General features: G+C 59.7%; 2 protein-coding genes across 3 annotated transcripts in view; both read right to left on the bottom strand.

The window, feature by feature from the left end:
* The window catches only part of KLHL40 (kelch like family member 40), a 38,891-nt gene extending 32,258 nt beyond the window's left edge, over nt 1–6,633 (bottom strand). Inside the window, exon 1 of the mRNA XM_027583372.2 lies at nt 4,787–6,633. The gene's annotated coding sequence lies outside the window, so the exon portion shown is untranslated. The remainder of the gene's footprint in view (nt 1–4,786) is intronic.
* Nucleotides 6,634–6,768: 135 nt separating this feature from the next.
* On the bottom strand, nt 6,769–18,452 carry ZBTB47 (zinc finger and BTB domain containing 47). 2 transcript variants are annotated; one of them, XM_035727194.1, is made up of 6 exons: nt 17,956–18,452; nt 12,715–14,535; nt 10,982–11,129; nt 9,697–9,812; nt 8,973–9,117; nt 6,769–8,760 (listed from the first exon to the last, which is right to left on the bottom strand). In XM_035727194.1, exons 2-6 carry the CDS (start codon nt 14,191–14,193, stop codon nt 8,399–8,401), a joined length of 2,250 nt encoding a protein of 749 aa, XP_035583087.1. In that variant the 5' UTR covers nt 14,194–14,535; nt 17,956–18,452; the 3' UTR covers nt 6,769–8,398. The 2 variants fall into 2 exon arrangements, with proteins under 2 accessions (XP_035583087.1, XP_035583086.1); XM_035727193.1 differs by having other exon boundaries at nt 12,715–14,274.
* Between the last annotated feature and the right edge of the window lie 32 nt (nt 18,453–18,484).

Below are 18,484 nucleotides of genomic sequence, written 5' to 3'. Positions count from 1 at the left end.
GGGGAGCCTGCTTCTCCCTCTGCCTGCCGCTCCCCCTGCTTGTGCGTTCTCGCTCTCTCTCTCTCTCTCTGACAAATAAAATCTTTAAAAAAAAAAAACTTTTAGGAGAAAAAAACAACAGCAGAGTAGCTTTGGCATTTGACTAGGGAAAGAATTATTAGACCCAACACCGAAAGCATGATCCTTAAAAGGAGAATTTGGTAAGTTAGACCTCATCAAAATTCAGAACTTTTGATCTGCAAAAGCCCATATGAAGAGGCTGGAGGGACACACTGCAGACTGGGAGAAAATATTTGCAATATCTAGACACACAAGCAAATCTCAAAACTCAACAGTAAGAAAAACCCCAACAATCCGACTGGAAAATAGGCAGAAGACGCGAATGATATTTCATCAAAGATGATGTACGGGTGGCAAATCGTCTTCTGAAGAAAATGTCCGATATCATTACTCATCGGGGAAATCCAAATTAAAACCACAATATCACTGCACATCTGTCAGAGCAGCTAAAATAAAAAATCGTGACAACACCCAAATGCTGGTGAAAATGAAGAGAAACTGTATCCCTCACACATTGCTAGTGGGGATGCAAAGTGGTACAGCCTCATAGCAAATTACTTTGGCAGTTTCTGATAAAACTAAATATGCAACTATTTACATAACCCAGCAATTGTCCTCCTGGGCATTTATCCCTGAGAGAGTAAAACTTATGTTCATACAAAACCTATACAGGAATATTCATAGCAGCTGTATGAGTTATAGCAAAAAACGAGAAACAGCCCTGTTCTCCTTCAGCAGATAAATGTAGTACGTACAAACTGTGGAATACTACTCAGCAATACAAAAGAATGAACTACTGATATACACAGTCAATTGGGTCAATCTCCAGGCCATTAGGCTGACTGAAAAAAGTCAATTCCAAAAGATTGCATACCATATACATTACTACAACATTTTGAAATGACAAAAATTTTTAAATGGAGAACAGATCGGTGGTTGCCAGTGCTTAGGGACAGGGTGGGCAGCTGCAGGAGGGTGTTGTGTATAGTTCTAAAAGGGCAGAAAGGGCAAGAGACGGAAGCCTGTGGTTCTGGAATGTTCTGTCTCCGTTGCGGTGGTGCGTATGTGAACATACACGTATGATAAAATTCTACAGAAGTAAATACACACAGAGGTGAGGACAAGTAAAACGGGAAATCTGGGTAAGATCGGTGGAGTGTCACTGTCAATGTCTTGGGTGTGGTATTGTACTAGTTTTGCAAAACGTTATCATTGGGGGAAACTAGGTACAATACACAAGAGGTTTCTCTGTATTATTTCTTACAGCTGCATATGAATCTAATTACTGCAATAAAATTTCTTTTTTTTTTAAAGATTTTATTTATTTATTTGAGATAGAGAGGGAGAGCATGACTGGGAGCAAGGGCAGAGGAAGAGGGAGAAGCAGACTCCCTGTGAGCAGGGAGCCCGATGCAGGACTCGATCCCAGGACCCTGGGATCATGACCTGAGCCGAAGGCAGCTGCTTAACCGACTGAGCCACCCAGGTGCCCTTGTTGCAACAAAAATTACAATGAGGAAAATGATCAAAGATCACCCAACATTTAAGAAATTATCATAAAAAAAGAGAAAGGAAAGGAAATTAGAGGCAACAAAGATAAAAAATAGCTGAAAGGAGAAAAAATTCAAACATTGCTAGTAATAATATCAGAAAGATGTTTACATAATAAAGGGATACACACTACAAAAACGGAACTCCCAAAGAAACAAAGAAGAACTTTTGGAAATTGAAAAGTATAATGGCAAAAATGTAATACTCAATAGAAGGGTTGGAAAACACATTTGAGGAAACCTCCCAGAAAGTAGAAGAAAAAAGGTAAAGACCATGAGACTGGGTAAGAGAATGAGAGAAGCTGCCCAGAGGTCTAATATCTAAATGACAGGAGCTGAAGAACAGAGGAAAGCTTGGAGAAGAGACAGTTGAAAGCCGTATTTCGGGAAGTTTCCCGAACTGACAGGACTCACCGAGTCCCCTGCTCACTGGGTGAGAAAAAACCCACACCAAGGACATCGCTGTGAAGGCTCACAATGCTGGAGGTGGAACAGAGGCCCTGAAGGCTTCAGAGAGTAAGAAGCAGGCCACCCACACAGCGTCAGGGGTCAAGACAGGATCGGGCTTCTCAGCAGAAACACTGGCAGCTAAAACCCTGAAGAAAGGGCGCCTGGGTGGCTCAGTTGGTTAAGCGTCTGCCTCCGGCTCAGGTCATGATCTCGGGGTCCTGGGATCGAGCCCCGCATCCGGCTCCCTGCTCCGTGGGAAGCCTGCTTCTCCCCCTCCCTTTGCCCCTCCCCCTTCTTGTGCTCTCTTGCTCTCTCTCTCTCGCTCTCAAAATAAATAAAATCTTAAAAATAAAATAAAATAAAATCCCAAGGGGAAAATGATTTCCAAGCTAGGGTTCTGTACCCAGGCAAACTCATCCCCGTGTGAGGGCAGAATAAAAATAGTCAAGATCTTCAGAATTTCATTCCCTGAAGTGGTCCCGAAAAGAAGCTACATCTCAGGGTTAGGAAAAAAGTAGTCCACTAAGACATAAACCTTCTAGAAGTTAGTTTTCTGCAGTAAACTTGAAGGGATACAGTCTTAGCAAAGTGTGACAGGGAACGTAGGTCCGCTACGGTCCAGGGGATGTTGTCAAGCCGAAGTGTCCTTACGGGAGATGGCATCACTTTTGTGCAAACCAGGGTCGTCTTGCCGCCCTGCTCTCGAGTGGTGATGATGATGATGAAGCCGTGTTAGGATGGTCACCAGATCACTGCTGCCTCCTGCATGAGTAGGGGAGGACCCATCATGTCGGGCCTGGCCATGGCTTTCCCTGTGCCCATCAGTCCCTCCTCAGGAAGCCCCTGGAGGATGTGCTTCACCAAATTGAGGGAGCAAACCCAGATAGAGGAAGATGGAGGATTTGGGGGAATGGGAGATCTGTCTAGGAATTGGCAAAGGGAATCCCCAGAAGGTTGGGAGATCCCACCATGACAGCTGGGGGAAATCGACCAGTCCAGGTGTGAGCGACGGGTCTGGAGAGACAGTGCAAAGAGGGAGCCGACGGGGCACCTGCTGTGTGTGCACTTATGAGGAGAGTCACAGTTATGGCAGAGTTTGGGGACACAGAAGCAATAAGCACCTACAAACTGAAGTAACCACATTTTAAAGAGAGACAAAAGTAAGAAGTTGTACAGGAAAGGAAATTGAATCATATTCTATGACATGGCTTGGTTAAAATCACTGTTTACATAGTCATAATAATATATGCACTGAATGTTAATCTAACCCCAAAGAATAATATAACTATGCTTGGAGAAAGGGGAATAGAAGCCGTGTGTGTGTGTGTGTGTGTGTGTGTGTGTGTGTGTGTGTGTGTGTGTGTGTGTGTGTGTGTGTGTGTGTGTGTGTGTGTTGGGAGTGTTGAAGATAGAAATCAATAAATGATACCTAACACTGAATCAGGAGGTAGGAGTGGAGGCGAGATTTCATAGGCCTGAAAGTCAACGCCAAAAATACCAACTGAATTGGAACTGGTTGCCTATTCGAAGTGGGAAAAGAGGAGGTACAGACCACGGCAGCTTTTGTTAAAAAAAAGGGGGGCCTTCCACAAATATTTGGCTTTTTCAACGATGTCTAAGAAAAATTTTAATCGTAAAAAGTTGGTATTTTCCCAGGGATTCGACACAACACAATGCTGGGTGGCATTGGGCTGGTGCTCACAGCATGTCCTGGTCTTACCCTTCACCCAGGAGCCGCGGATGCTATGGAAGGGGGGCTCTGTCTGGGGAAGAATCTGTTATGGAACCAGCCCGGAGACTTCACCTTGCCTGGCTGGGATGCAGTATACACTCCAGGCCTATGCCCAGGATGCAGGCATGTGCCACGGTTTCTCTCAGGATGCCTGGGCCCCAGAACCAGGACTCGGGGTGGGAGAGGGATCCTTTGTGGCCACCCAGTGCCTTTGGACCACCTTTTTCTGATCGTGAGCGCTACCTGCCCGAAGTAGAAGACATGCTCGCCTTCCCAGCCTCCCTTGCAACTAGAGTGTACGTACAGGAACTGTGCTCCAGGACATGAGGTGTTAACGAGCTGTTTGGTCCCAGAGAGCAAAACTGGGGGAGGATGAGTGCTCCAGATGCCAGCCATGGTGTCCACCACCACCCGGCGGCCTCTCCGTCCCAGCCCAGCGTGACTCGTGCCTAAGCAGCACCAGAGTAGGCAGTTGGAAACGTTATTAGAATGAGGCAGGGGGTGGAGGTGGGGCTGAAGGAAGAGGCTGTGCAGAGAGGCGTCATGCCAGCAGATGGGTGGCAAGACGGGTGGAGAGCAGAAACACGGAAGCAGCCAGGCCCTCAGGCTCATCGGCGAGCGCCACTTTGAGGGTGACTGAAACTGAGTGAGCCTGTTCCTTTCAGTCAAAGAAGTAGGGTTGTGTGGAAAGGTGCAGGCTCCCAAATTCTGGGACCTGCTGTTTGGACGCCTGCCCTCGGAGAACAGGAATCCCAAGTCCTGGGACGGGACCAGCGCCCCCACACCCATCTCCAGCCTCTGCTTGTCAGCGTGGCCTCACAGAGTGGGGGGCACCTGCACCTCCTCTCTGGCTCAGGAATCCACCCAGCGCCTCCTGGTCAGACCCCTCCTCCTGTATCTTGGGCCAAGGGCCACAAACACAGGGGCCTCATTCCCCACGTGGTCCTGGGGCCTAGAGTCCCACCTGGCACAGAGCCAGGGCTCCATACATCACCTGCACAACGAATTAATTCTCAGAGGTCCCCACGGAGAGCCGTCTGCTCCCTCCTTGGAGGCCACTAGCTGCCTTCCCTCTGAGCGTTTGTCTTCCCGGGGCCCACGTCAGCATCTCTGATAGCTGGCTCCTTCAGACGGCCCTTGCCTGCCAAGGGCTGAGCACATGAGTGGGAGTGGCCCCGGCTGTCCCGGGGCTCCAGTGGCCACAGGCCCAGGCGCTCGGGGAAAACCGTCCTGCAGGGGGCCTGGCCTCCTGCGGGCGCTGCCTTTGGGGATCTCAGCATCAGCAGCCCCAGGACCTCTCCTCTTTTGATCCCCTTCCGCATCCAGCTCAGGACCAAACACCGGTTTGGGGGGCATGTCTCCGCTCTTGCCTCAGCTCCTGACTCTGGGTGTTCCTAAAGCCCAGGCCCCCTCAAGGGAGAGACATGGGGTCTGCAGCTGCTCTAGGGCACAGTGACCCATGCGGCCTACCGCTGAGCTGCTGGGCTCCCTTGCTCTGGCCTGGGTCTTTCCCGCCAGTGGTCAGGGCGGGCAACATGTAAAGAAGAGGCTGGGCCAAGGGACAGTTGTACGGACTTTATTCCCCTGCACTTGTGTCCTCACCCTCCTGCCATCTGCCATGCACTTGGGGCCCAGACATCAAGGGTCCACACACCTGGCACAGCCATTCTGCTACTGTGGACCCCCCAGCAAGGGGTGCTGTGGCCGCACATGCCAAGGTCGGAGGCTGAGGCTCTAGCCCCAGCTGATCTCTCTGCTCACCCCCAGCTGGCCCAAGACCAGGGAGCCCAGCGGAAGCTGGGGAGGGGGCGGGCCCAGGTTTCAGACCCGAGTTCTGGCCAAATGGGCTGAAAAGTCCATCTGGACTGAGGGGTTCCCCCCACCCAGCACATCTCCAGCGGGAGGTGATGATCCCGACCCCTCTTCCCTGCCACCAGCCCTGGGAAGTGGGTATGATGCCCCAGTCCCCTTACTCCAGTATCTAGGTGCTTGTCCACTTGTTTTAAAAATAAAAAGGAAATGTAAAAGCTGGTAAAACAAGAACCCCTACCCATACTGGCACTGCTGAGGTTCCATTATTGCTTCAGACCCTTGTGATCTGGCTGGGAAGGAGCTTTTAACCCACACTGGCCCAAGGGGAAGAGAGCATTTAGCACCAGGGACCAGGGCTCCTGTCCCCAGTGGGACAGGTGCCTCCCAGGAGAGGGTTTGGCTGTGCCCACCCACAGCTACAATGACCATTGTGACCAGAGCCCAGCCTGCCATCTGGACCCCTGCCCTCCGGGGAGAGGTGTATTAGAACAGGGAACCCAAGTCCTGGGACAGGGTTTCGACATCAGCTCCCCCTCCATACCTCACAGGGACCTGGCCTGGCCAGGGTCCCTCAGGTTCACTCACTAAGGCTGCAGGGGGGCTAACTGGTGACAAGGCCAGCTAGCCCCCCTGGTGGGAGACCCTGGTGTCAGTGACAGGGGTTGGGGAACCCATGGGTGTCCCGACCTACAGCACATCGGGGGAGATCAACTTTTTGGGGGGGAAATGTGAGCCAGCTCCGAAGAGCTGCCAGGCACTGGGACCAGAGGTTAGAAATAGCAAGGAAGAAGAGGAAACAGAGAGTGGGGGGGGGGGGAACCCTGAGGACGTCATGGAAGCCCAGACCAAGGGGTATAGGAGAAGGAGCTATAGTAAAGCAGGAGTCTAGAATCCCCAGCCTTGGGGTAAGGGGGCTGCAGAACTGGGAGCCAGACAGGGAGCTTTCCTCTCTCAGTGAGGGGCCCACCTTCTCTCTCCAAAGGACAGCAGGGCCATTCTGAGGGTGTGTCTGGAGGCTCTGACTCCGCACTACTCCTGCTGCAGCCCCGAATGCACCCAGGCCAGGGTACTGCCCCCCTCTGCACCCAGAGAACTATCAGGGCTGTGTAGCTTAGATTATAAATCCTCAAAATCACTCGGGCTTCTTGGACCTGCCCACATCTGTACAGAATAAAGTGCTTCGTTTATTGATGATTAAAATGTCCCCAGCCCCCACCCAGCGCCATGGGCCTCACAAGGAGGTCAGAGGGGTTCCGACCCCCTCAGCCCTTGGGCTGATGGGGCCCAGTCCCCCCACCCCCCCACCCCGTCCCCTGCCGCTGTCCCCCTTGGGCTTAGGCCTCTTCCCACTCCAGCCATGCTTGGGAAGGTGGTGGTGTGGGGGTAGTCGTGGGGGTTTAAGGTGCAGAGTATAACAAACAAAACTGTATAAACACAAAAGGAAAGAGCTTAACTAGGAAACACGTAGCTTATGGAACCTTCCTCCCCATTTTCAAGGCAGGAATAAAGACGTTAAATGACAACAAAAAAAGGATGTCCCTATTAGTGCCGGCCTCATGGGGGCAAGCATTGGGCACAGGCGGGGGCTCCCCCAGAGCCCCCGCCCCCCACCCTGTGGGCTCCTCTCACCAACAACGCTACAGGCGCCCCGCCCATGGTGCAGAGGCCCAGGAAGGACAGGGATGCTGGACGCCGGCCTGGGGTGGGTTGTGGCCAGGTCCAGGAAGAGGAGGAAGCCTCTGCCTTCAGAGCAGGGATGGAGACAGACACACACACACATCTCCGCTGGTGTGGGAGAGACGACCAGGGCAGCTGGTGAGGACCCGGGTGCTCTGTGAACAGCCGCCCTGCCCCCTGCCCCCGATAGCACCTTGAAACCTTAAAACATTGCCTCCTTCGCAGGGCCTGCCCTTGGGGTTCACCCAGCTGCAGGGACTCTTTGTAGCCCTTGGGATCTGGTGCTGCGGGAGCCAGCCCGTCTGCCCACCCAGGGCCTAGCCCCCAGCCCCCTGAGACCCAGCGGCTTCTGGGGATGTCCTCTCCTGGACTCAGGGACCTCGATGCAGCCTGGTACAGCTCAGGGATCCCTGTGCCTGCCGGCAGGGTGGTAGCTGGGAGAGCAAATGCCTGGGGTCCAGCCCCTGCCTCCCCCACTGCACACAGTGCAAAGCTGGGTTTGCAGCCTTCACACTTCGCCACTCCCCCTCCCCCCACAACACACTCATGGGCATCCACAGTCAAGCCCCTGTCTCGGTGTCCACAGCCCTCAGATGGGATCCACGACTCCTTCCAGGGAGGCTGACACCCCAACTTTTCCCCAGAGCCTCCAGGATAAGGGGCAAGTTAGGGGGCACAGGGGAGGCAGAGATGAGCCACTGAAGCTGACCCAGGCTTGCCTGGCCAGCCTCCTCCAGCTCAGGCCTCAGCAGAGTGACCAGTCACACCTGCTCCCCAGCCCCTCCCTCCCTGCTGTACCTGCCGCCTCCAGCACACCCCTCACCTGGAGGGGGTGCTGCAAATAGTTTCCTCTCTTTTCTTTTTCCTTCACCTCCAAAAAAAAAAAAAAAGCAAAGGCTTCAAGGAGTCACTGAGAAGGGGGGCACTTGGGAGTGAGGTGTCCTCCACCCGCACGGGGGCCAGCAGCCCGCACACCCCCAGGGTCAGGGGCCTCAAGCAGCACAGGTCCGGCCCCATCTGGGGGGGAGGCGGGCGCGGCGGTGCCAGGCCGGTGTCACTGCCCCCCCCCAGGAGGGGAGGGCCGGGGTGGGGGTGCGGGGGTCCCTCGCAGAGGCAGTCAGTTGTTGGCACTCATCCTCCCGCCGGAAGTGGCAGTGGTAGAGAAGAGTGGCGGTGGGGGCGGCAGGTGGGGTGGGGGCGGCAGGGTCTGGGGCAGCCCCGGGAGCAGGGGCAGCGTGTGAGCCGGGGGCTGGGCCGGGGACAGGCCTGGGCCCGAAGCGGGGCCGTCGCTGGCCAGGGGGTGACTGACGCGGAAGCATTTCTCCTTGTGGGCTTTGAGCATGTTGGAGAAGCGGAAGCGCTGGCCGCAGACGTCGCAGGGATACGGCTTCTCGCCCGTGTGTGTGCGCCGGTGCCGCTTCATGTTGGGTCGGCTGGTGAAGCTCTTGCCGCAGATCTCACAGATGTACGGCTTCTCCCCTGGGCGTTGGCATGGGCAGGGGGGCGTCACCGAGAAGTCAGCGCACCCCGGCACCCGCGGGGCCTCCCTAACCCGGGGAGAGGTGCGGAGGATGGCGCTGAGCCCCAGAGAAGGGTGAACTGAGGCCATCACAGGCAGGCCTCCAGGGCAGGGCCGAGGAGGGGTCCCCAGCCTGCACCACGTCCCCGCCCGCCCCCGGAGGCGGCCGTACCTGTGTGGGTCTTCATATGCTCATCGAAGTACTGCTTCATGTTGAAGTCCTTGCCGCACCACTGGCACATGAACTGCTTGTGGCCGATGTGGATGCTCATGTGGGACCGCAGCTGGTACTTGTACTGGAAGCGCTCATTGCAGTTCTGAGGAGGGGGCGGAGGGTGAGGCCGGGGGGTGGGGGTGGGGGGGGGTGGGGGGGGGACAGGGACAGGGAGGCACGGGGAGGGGCTCCTGGGGCAGGCGGCACACTGGCAGAGAAGGGGCCAAGGGTGGGCTCGGCCCAGGCGGCGGTGGAAGGCAGGAAGTGGGAAAAGGCCCCAGAATGGAGGGAGTCCTCATGCGTCAAGCCGAGGGCCCCCCATCCTTCCTATTTGTTGGAACGTACCCCTCCCCCCCATCGCGGCCTGCAGCTCTATCCCAGCTCTGCCTGAGATGTGCCTCTCTCCACCTCTCCAGAAGGCCTGCCCCCTGCCTGGTTGCAGCCCAAGGAGACCGCCCACCCTGAATGCGTGGTGGCTGGGTTAGGGTGGGGTGGTGGGGGGGGTGGAGGGCAGGCGGCCAGGTCAGGACATGGGAGGCGGGAGCCACAGACATCAGGGGGCCACCCCTCTTTGTGAATCCTGGACTCCACTGCCCCCTGAAGCAGCTGCTGCTCTCCACCGCCCCCGCCCCCCGTGGCTTGTCCGGGGTGGCCCCTGGGGCAGGTGGACAAAGGGACTCACCTCACATCGGAAGGGCTTCTCCCCAGAGTGCTGCAGCGAGTGCACCTTGAGAGACATGCTTCTTTTGAAGGACTTCCCACAGGTCTCACAAGTGAAGGGCATGTCCTTGGTGTGGGCTGCGGGGCAGGCCATTATGTCTCAGGGGGACCATCATGGCTGCTCCTGGGGGATCCCTGCCTGACCACATCCCATGCTGGGCCTCCTGGGAGGGCCCCCCCCCCCAGCTTCATAGTCTGCCTCAGGGGCTCCATCTAGGACCTGGGACTGACTTCCGGGCAAGGACCCCAAGCAGGACTGGCTTTGGCTCAAACCCTGACCCCACCACTGGCTCTCTGCACTGCCTCTGTGCACCTCAGCGTGTCCTTCTACAGAGAGAGGCCAGAAGTGGTACTGAGCCTCAAAGGTGGGCTTTACAGGGGATGACACTGGGCAGTCCAAAGGGAATTGGCTGTGCTCCCCCCAAAACCACGGACAGGTGAGGACTAACAAACTCTTCAAGGAAGATCTGCAAGGAAGCAAGTAGAGCCAGAGAGTCCCCCTTACAGCTCAGAGCTGGGGAAGCCGAGCCCAGGAAGACCACCAGTCCTGGGCTACCCAGCATGCTCCTGGCCTGGACCTCCACCCCAGGGTCCCAGCTCCCAGGTGGCTGGAGAAAGGGGTAAGGCCCGGCAGGGAGCCACACCTCCCTTGAGCTCCAGACCCCAAACAGGCAAAGAAAGGAGGGCCACCTGAATACCAGACTCCCAGCCAGGCCCTCCTAGAGGGGAGGGACAGCCATGCCCAAGGCAGAGGAGGAGCCCAGCACACATTTGTGGGGGGGGGGGTCCTCTGAGACATTCAGAGGAGCTTGAAGGCCTGTAAGGGCCAGAAGGTGAGAAAAAATTAGAGGCGCAGCTGTCCTCAAACTGAGACAGGGCCCGTGTCAGCCCATAGGGCATTTTGTGTAATTTAGGAAAGGGTACTTCTTTCCCTGGTGGCCACAACCCCATGCTGAGATGCACAGTCTGGTGAGCAGTGTGCCAGCTGGATTCTGGTCCTCACCTGCCATCTTGTTCAGGAGCCCTTGTGCAATGCCCCACCTGCCCAACCGTACCTGGTAGCCCCAACCTCTGAGCCTATCCAGGTCACAGCTGCCGCCACTGCAAACCAGCCTGCCCAGGATTCCCAGTTGAGAGGGGCCTTCTCACGCCTTCACACTGCCCTGGGATGGGAAGTCCTGCCCAGCACAACCAGGAGCTGGCCTATCTCTGACCTCAGGCCCCATCCCCTCCTGGCCCAGACTCACCAACCATGTGCTTGCGCACGTGGGCCATGGTGTAGAACTTCTTCTCACAGATCTCACATGAGAACTTCTTCTCTGCATAGCCATGCACGATCTTGTTGTGCTCGTGGAGGGACCAGAGCTTCTTAAAAGCTTTGCCACAGGTCACACACTGCAGGGCAAGAGGACTTTAGGCCCTGGGTCCTGAGTCAGGACCATGTGCCCTGGGACAATCTGCCCCTCGCTGGACCTCAGTTGCTCTACCTGGACTGTGCTGGAGGGAGAGCCCTCGATGTCCAGCGACCCACCAAATCTGCTGTTCTGGGAGTTGGGAATGGTCACTCCCTAAACACATGCCCACCTACCCAGGGCTGCAGCCTGGGGCCCTCCCTCATCCTTGAACTCAACTTGGGTCAGGGGCCACCTCTACCAGGAAGCCCCGGCTCCATGCCCATTTCAACAAGGCACCTGTCTACAGAGGGGAGACACACACCCGGCTGAAGGGCCACAGCATGTGAGGAGGCTGTACACAGTGCACGGAGAAGCCCTTCTCAGATCACACATCCGGCCTCCCCCCTGCTGGGACCCATGCCCTGACACCCTGGAGATCCCCAAGGAGAGACGAGCCAAAGTGCTGGCTGGGGGGGTGGGGGGAGGCGGGGCGACTGCAGGAGGTCCTGGGTCCCATGAGGAAATGGAGGGTGGTGGGAACCCCGGGGGCCATGCTCCCCTGCTGCTCCTGTCCTCCCCAGCCCTGCGGGAGACACTTCCGGAGGGCTGGAGTCGGTCAGGGCTTGGGCAAAAAACGGGTCAGGGTGCCCAGGCCAGAAGAGGTACATGCATCCTTCCCCTTCAGAAGGAAGGGTCAGGTGTGTGCAGGTTGGAGAGGCAAAGGGCAGCCCAGTGGGCAGGCAAGTGGGAACAGGTGCAGGAGGGTGGGGCAGGAGACCCGGCAATCCCCCAGGTAACACTTGCTCCACAGGGCACTGCAATTAGCAATTAGCTCAGGCAATTAGCACCCGCCTACCTGCTGCCCCCACAACCCCCTCCGGGCCAGCAAAGATAAAAAGCCGCCTGGCGGGCCCTGTGCTGCCTGCACCCTCAGAGGCCGGGTTGGCACACACTCAGGCTGAGCCGAGGCCTGGCAGCCGGCCCAGCTCCCCTGCTTGGCCCCAGCAGCCCCTGCTCTCCCCAAATTTCTCATCCAATCCCTCTTCCCAGGCCCAGGCCAGCTGGCATCTCCAAAGAGCTGAGAGCAGGGGCTTCTCCTCCGGGCCACCCCTTGCTCTCTTCAGCCTTTGTGCAAGTGCCAATGGCGCCCCCTCTGGGCAAACCCTGCCCCACCTCGTCTGTGCTTCTGTGCGGTGCATGATCTCTGAAACTATACACGGTGGCCCTGTTGGCCTTCCAGCAGCCCTAGGATTGACTAAAACACGGGCTCAGCCCTCAGAGCTGGCTCAAGTACTCAGACAACTCCCTCCTCTCATCCTCCCCTTTGCCCCTCTGGCCAAGGGTACTGTTTGTTCCTGTCCCATCTGCACGTGTCTCCATGTGCCAAAGCCCAGGTCTACCTGCCTCCTCCAGGAAGCCCTCCTTGACGTTATCCCCTGAGCTTGGACCACCCCGGGCCTGCGTTGGCCCCAGGAGCCAGCAGTCTGTCTGGGCAACGCAGGCAGCAGGACCCTGGGGGCGCGGCCTGGGTGGCCATTCTGGGGGCCCCCCTGCCCCGCCCCGCCCGAGGAGCCCCCGAGGCCCACCTGGATGTTGCGCTCGCAGTCTGTCTGCCGGTGCAGTAGCAGCTCGCTCTCCAGCAGGAAGCGCTTGCCGCACTGGTCGCAGATCTGCATGCGGCTGTGGGTCACGTTCATGTGCTTCTCCAGGTACCAGCGGTTGTTGAAGACGCGAGGGCACTTCTGGCACGGGTGGTGCTGCTTCTCTTCCAGCTTCACCTTGGCCCCCAGCCCGTCAGTGGCCTGTGGCCCTCGGGCCGCTGCAGAGGCTCCCCCCGGAGCGGGCTTGGGCCGCTTCCCGCCCCGCGGCCTGGCCTCCTCAGGCTCAGGGGGGCCTCGGCGTCGGGCGTTCTCTCGAGACCGTGTGGCCATGCGACTGTGGGGCGGGGGCTCTGCCCTGCTGCCCCGCCGCCCCGCTGGCCCCTGCCGGCTCCCCGCCTCCCCCCCCTCTTCTTCCTCTTCCTCCTCCTCTGAGCTCTCTTGATCCTGCTCACTGTGCCCTTCCTCTTCCTCCTCCTCTTCCTCCTCCTGCTCGCTGTGCCCTTCCTCCTCCTCGTCTTCCTCCTCTCCCTGACTGCCACCCTCCTCCTCCTCCTCCTCCCCTCCGCTGCCGCCACCCTCTTCTTCCTCCTCCTCTTCCTCCTCCTCCTCCTCCTCTTCCTCCTCGTCCTCGGCCTCCGAGTGTCTCTGCAGCCCGTCCTCCCGGCCCAGCACCACGGTGGCCGGGCCCGTAGTGGTGCCCGGCTTGCCTTCGGGCCCCGTGGACACGTGCAGAGTCTGGTTGTTGAGGTTCACCTCCACGATGATCTGGGACTGCTCCCGGCGGCTGTAGGTGCCAGAACCCCTCAGCTCTTCCTCCAGCCCCTCCCCACCCTCCAGCTTGCAGAGGCTGCCAGGGGGCCCGCCGGCCTCTTCCACGCCACCCTCCTTCTCCTCCTTGAAGAAGGGCTGAGCTGGCCCGATGGCGGCGGGCGCCGCGCCCCCCGCGGTCCCTGCCCCGTCCTCAACACGCACAGAGTAGGGGTCGGGGCCCTCGCGGGCATAGATCTTCGGCAGGCCCGGGGCGTCCGCCTCCTGCTTGATGTCGCAGTAGTAGGGTGGTGCGGCCGGGGTGCAGCCGGCGGCCGGCTGGGCCAGGGCCACAGCGCTGGGGCCGGGGGGGCCTAGGGAGCGGGCGTCCAGCAGCTCCTGGCAGGACGCGGCGATGTCGGCCATCTGCAGCAACGAGGCGGCACTGAGCACCTCGTGGACGTTGGCCGCGTTGACCAGCAGCTTGGAGGTATAGATGAAGTTGAGGATCTGCTGCAGGCCGCCGGGGGCCAGCGCCTCTAGGGACAGCTCCACGCGCTGCAGCTGCTTGTTCTGTGTGAAGAGCGAGTGGAAGAACTGGCTGTAGGCGGCCAGCACGCCCTTGTGCGCCGGGAAGACGCTGCGCTGGGGCACCAGCACCAGGTCCACGTCGCAGAGGTCAGGCTGGAAGAGGCGCTGCTCGTTCAGGCGGCCCATCAAGCAGGCGAAGTGCAGGGCCACGTCCTCCACCAGCGAGAACTCGGCCGCCGGTGAGTCTGTTGTCTTCTCAACCAGCAACTGCGGGGCGGAGGGCACAGGTCAGGTCAAGGCCAGCAACCCGGGCAGCGCCCCACCGTGTGGGAGGCAGCCTGCCCGTCCCTGCTGGCTCCGCGTTCTGGGAAAGGAGCCGAAGCTCGAGCCAGGACGCAGGGGAACCAGGACTCGGGCCCGAGCCGGCCGCGCCTCAGAGCTCAGACTCCAATCACCACCGGCTGCTCCTGGGTGAGTCGGTTAACTTTCCTGGGCCTCCAGCGCTTCCCTGTGAGACAGGAAGTCGTCCTGGGCAGGGAAGGGGAAGAGAAGGAAAGAGGAAGGAACAGGGACTAGGGTCACCAGCATCCAGGAGTGTGTGGGCCTTAGGGGCTTCCTGGGATGAGGGGCTTTCTGTGCCAACACTGGGCCGATCCGGGCGACCTGGGGCGAGGTGGCCACCCCAGATGCGAGCATTCCTTCAGCATTTCCTGAGCTCCACGGATTCTCTCCCTCACACTCACTCACACGTACAAATAAAACCACGCCTGCCCAACCCCAGGCCCCTCAAGAATGAAAGTCAGGCTCGCTAGCTCACTGCTCGACCTCGGGCTGCTACTGCACCCCTGGGGGTAGTACCTAGGAAACCCCTAGCCTCACCAGCAGTGGGCCTCAAGGCCTGGGCCTGAGGCTTTGCAGGGGTAGAAATTCTTGGGAAGAAATCCAGGCCCAGGCCTTGGTCCTCCTGCCCTGCTGGAGGAGGCTGGGGGGATCTAGCCAGCCCCTTCCTACTGGGCCAGGCAGCTGCCCATGGCCTCAGGCCTGGTCGCCAGCCGCTCCCCCCTCACACAGGGGTTCTGTGGGGGTAGAAGGACAAAACTGTGTTTTCGGTCCATCATGCTTAGAGACAGGAGGCCCCCAAGGACCGCCCTAGATTCTCTTCCCTCTAGGCCCCCAGACCCCAGGTCACGTGTGGTCCAGGCCCAGAGGCTCTGCGCCCCCGTCTTGGAAGCCACACTACCTGGGGCCTTTGGAGCCCCCGAGAGGCCCTCAAAGTCTGATGGGTCAGATTATCAGGCCCTTGAGCCACACCCGGCACCTGTGAATTGTCCAGAATAAGGTCTGGCTTAATCATTCCTGGCCCCTCCACAGCAGCTTTCCCAAAAGGTGGACGGCACTGAGAGGCAGGCTGCCCACTCCCTTGCCTGGGTCTGGGGCACAGATGTTCAGTTAATATCTATCGACCGCCTGCCTGGCTGGACCAACCCCGCAGGTTCCAGTTTCTGGCTGTCCTCAGGCCCTGTCGAGCTGGGTCAGAGCCTCCTATATTTGAGGGGTACCTTGCCCCACTGCCACAAAGCCATCAGCTCTTCTCCCCCAAGCACCTCCCTGCAAGCCCGGGATGAAACCCCAGTTCTGTCCATCCACAGTCCACCCCAACCCTCCATGCTAGTCGTTCCACTGCCGGGGCAGCAGTAGGTGGGCCCAGACTGGGCTGGGGTGGGGTGGGTGGTGGTATCTATGTTCAACTTCTCAGTCACCTGAATGAGAATCAGCCCCGGGCCTCAGGATGAACCTCGAGGAGCCACAGGGACAACCTGCTTCCAGATCTGCCCCTGTGCACCCCACCTCCCCCCCCCCCCCGCATACCCAGCTACTCAGGGGGGCAACGCCCACCCGATGCTCTCTCTGGTCCCAGGCTGGCCAGACTCTTGACCATGGACGCCATCTTCCTTGAGTTCTCCCACGCCTCCTTCCCCTCGGCCAAGAAGCCAACCATCTGCCCCCTCTGTCTCAGAGCTGCTGGCCTGTCCAGGCCTGGCCAATCTAACAGGGATATGGTGCCAAGTCCCTCCCATCTCCCTCCTCTGACTCATTCTGATTCATCTTCTGGGACCAAACTCTATGGCACAGATGGGGAAACCGAGGCTCGGAACGGGAGGGTCGCACAGTGGGCAGGAGCAGAGCCCCTGGACTCCCAGCTCTGCTAAGGCCACCCCTTCCCTGCTGGACTGGACTGGACACCACTCCCCACGGATGGATTTCTTGGCTCTCAATGCCTTACAAAGCAGGAAGAGGCATCTGGGGAACCTCTGACTCAGGGGACCTGCTGTGCTTGCCCGGAACCCCACCGTTACCCCCTGCCACCTGCAGCCTCCTCCCCTGAGCTACTGCCACCTGCAGGTCAGTGAGGAGGCAGGCTGCAACTTAGGTTGTGACAGGGCCCCTAAGGGCCACCAGGGGCCAGAACAGTGGCAGAAGGGGCTTGGATAAGGGCTCGTTAAAGCCAGGCCTGTTGAGGGGAGCACATCCAAGGCCACAGGTCCCCCAGTCCACTCTGCTCTCCCCTCACAGAGTGCCCTCCAGTTCCTACCTGGCACTGGAAAAAAAGGGCAGTGCCTGACCTTCCCCTGTGCAGATCTGGTCCCAGGGCCCTCTGGCCTCAGCAGGGAAGGAGGGGTTAGCCTGGAGGATACTGGTGCCCCAAAGACTCCACTCCCACGGCAGTAAGCCCCAAGCCAGGGCCACCCTGCACCCTGGAGGGGCCCAAGAGTCTCTGCCAGGCACCCTGGCTGGACTTCCTTGACAGGGCACACCCATACTGCCAGAGTCCATAACCCGTCAACTACCTCAGCATGGCTCAGCCACCCCTCTGCCTGGCAACCCCCATGCAAGGCCCACCAGCTGCACCAGCCCCCCTCCCCAGCCAGATGTGCCAGTTCCCTGAAACTGCACCCATCCCTCCCTATCGGCTAGGCCAGCTGCAGCCATACACCCCACCCTCAAGTCCTGGCCAGGTCAGCCTATCTAAGATGCAAGACCAGGGGAGTGGTTGGGCACTCCCGTTGCCAGGGGGTTTCAAGCCCTCAAACTCTACCTGAAAGCCACATTGGGGGTGCGAGTGGGGTGGGGGGGAGGCCAGGTGCCAGGGACACCTGCGGAGACTGCTCCCCAGGGCCAGAGCCTTCTGCATTGGAGGGGTACCCGGTCTCCATGCCATGAAGCCACCGGCTCCCTAGCCTGTCCCAGGGCCTCCCTGGAGGCCCTGGGATGAAATGTGGGCATGCATCTGCACCGCCCCCCCCCAAACGCCCACGCCAAATCCTCACTGCCGGGCAGCCGGGGGTGGGGCCCACACTGAGCAAGGGGACACAGGTTGATGACTTCCAGGCGCCTCCTTTTGGAGAGGTGGTGTCTGTACCAGCCTCTTCTGCACTCACGGCCCCACTCCTTTCCCAAGACACAGGCCCAGAGAGGGCAGAGGACTGGCCCAAGGTCACACAGTAGTTTGAACCCGAGCTGCGGACGTCCCGCCCCAACACACCCCGCTTGGCCCAGTCGCCCCAAATCCCCAGGCAGGGCGGCTCCTGCGCCCACGTGGCCCAAGGCCCAGGCGGGAATCCGACCTCCCCCCTCCCCCCCATCACCCAGTCCGAGGGCGGCGCCGTCCCAGGCTCAAAGAAGCGCCCCCCTCCGCCGGTGCCTAGCAAGACCTCAGCCTCTCGCGCCCGGGCCCCCACCCCAGGAATTTAACCCCCTCCCCGCCGAGGGCCGCGCCACAGCGCCGCATTCCGGGCCCGCGGGGACCCGGGAGAAGGGGCCGGGGAGACCCGGCGAGGGAGAAGATCCCTCCAACTCCTCCACCCGGAGCCGGAGGGCCGTGCGCTCGGGAGGGCAGAGCGGGCAGGTGGGCGGATAAGCGGGGGGACAGGCAGGGCCTTTGCGTACCATGGTGCCGTGGCGCTGGGGGCTCACAGGGCCCCGCGGGATCGCGCTGCCCCGGGCGGCCGGGCCGGGGCCGCTCCATGAAGCGCCGCGCTGGGGGCCGCCCCCGCGCAGGGCCCCACGACCATGGCCCCCGGGGGCGCGGCCGGGCGGGCGGAGGCGCAGGGCCGCGGCGAGTCCAGCCGCCGAGCAGCTGCGGCCCCAGAGCCTCGGGCGCGGCGGGCGGGGGGCGCGGGGCGCCGATTGGAGCCCGCGCGTCAGCTGGGGCCGCCGTCTGGACGCTTAAAGGGCCAGGCCGCCCTGCGTGCCGGCGGGGGGCGCGGACACGCGTGGTGTGCGCGGTCCCAGTGCAGCCCGCTCTGCCTCGGGCCGCCGGGGCCCCCAGCCAGGCCCCACGGCTGCCATCCCAGCGGATGGGCCCCGGCCTCACTGCCCCGCGCCGAGCCCCCTTTCTGCCGGGAAGTTCGTCCCAGAGTCTAATCTCGGTGCCTTCCAGCTGCGCCACAGAGGCGGGGTCGGAGTAGGAGGCGGC

The sequence above is a fragment of the Zalophus californianus genome, chromosome 1 (assembly GCF_009762305.2).
Source record: "Zalophus californianus isolate mZalCal1 chromosome 1, mZalCal1.pri.v2, whole genome shotgun sequence".
NCBI classification, from domain to species: domain Eukaryota; kingdom Metazoa; phylum Chordata; class Mammalia; order Carnivora; family Otariidae; genus Zalophus; species Zalophus californianus.
Note: the sequence above shows the minus strand (reverse complement) of the source record. Positions and strands in the feature narration are given on the sequence as shown.

Excerpts from the sequence above, each read along its gene's own strand:
- ZBTB47 (XM_035727193.1), bottom strand. Across the intron at positions 11,130-12,714 it reads ACTGCGAGCGCAACATCCAG|TGTGTGACCTGTGGCAAAGC; the intron begins GTGGGCCTCGGG and ends CTTGCCCTGCAG. Across the intron at positions 9,813-10,981 it reads CGTGCGCAAGCACATGGTTG|CCCACACCAAGGACATGCCC; the intron begins GTGAGTCTGGGC and ends CCTGCCCCGCAG.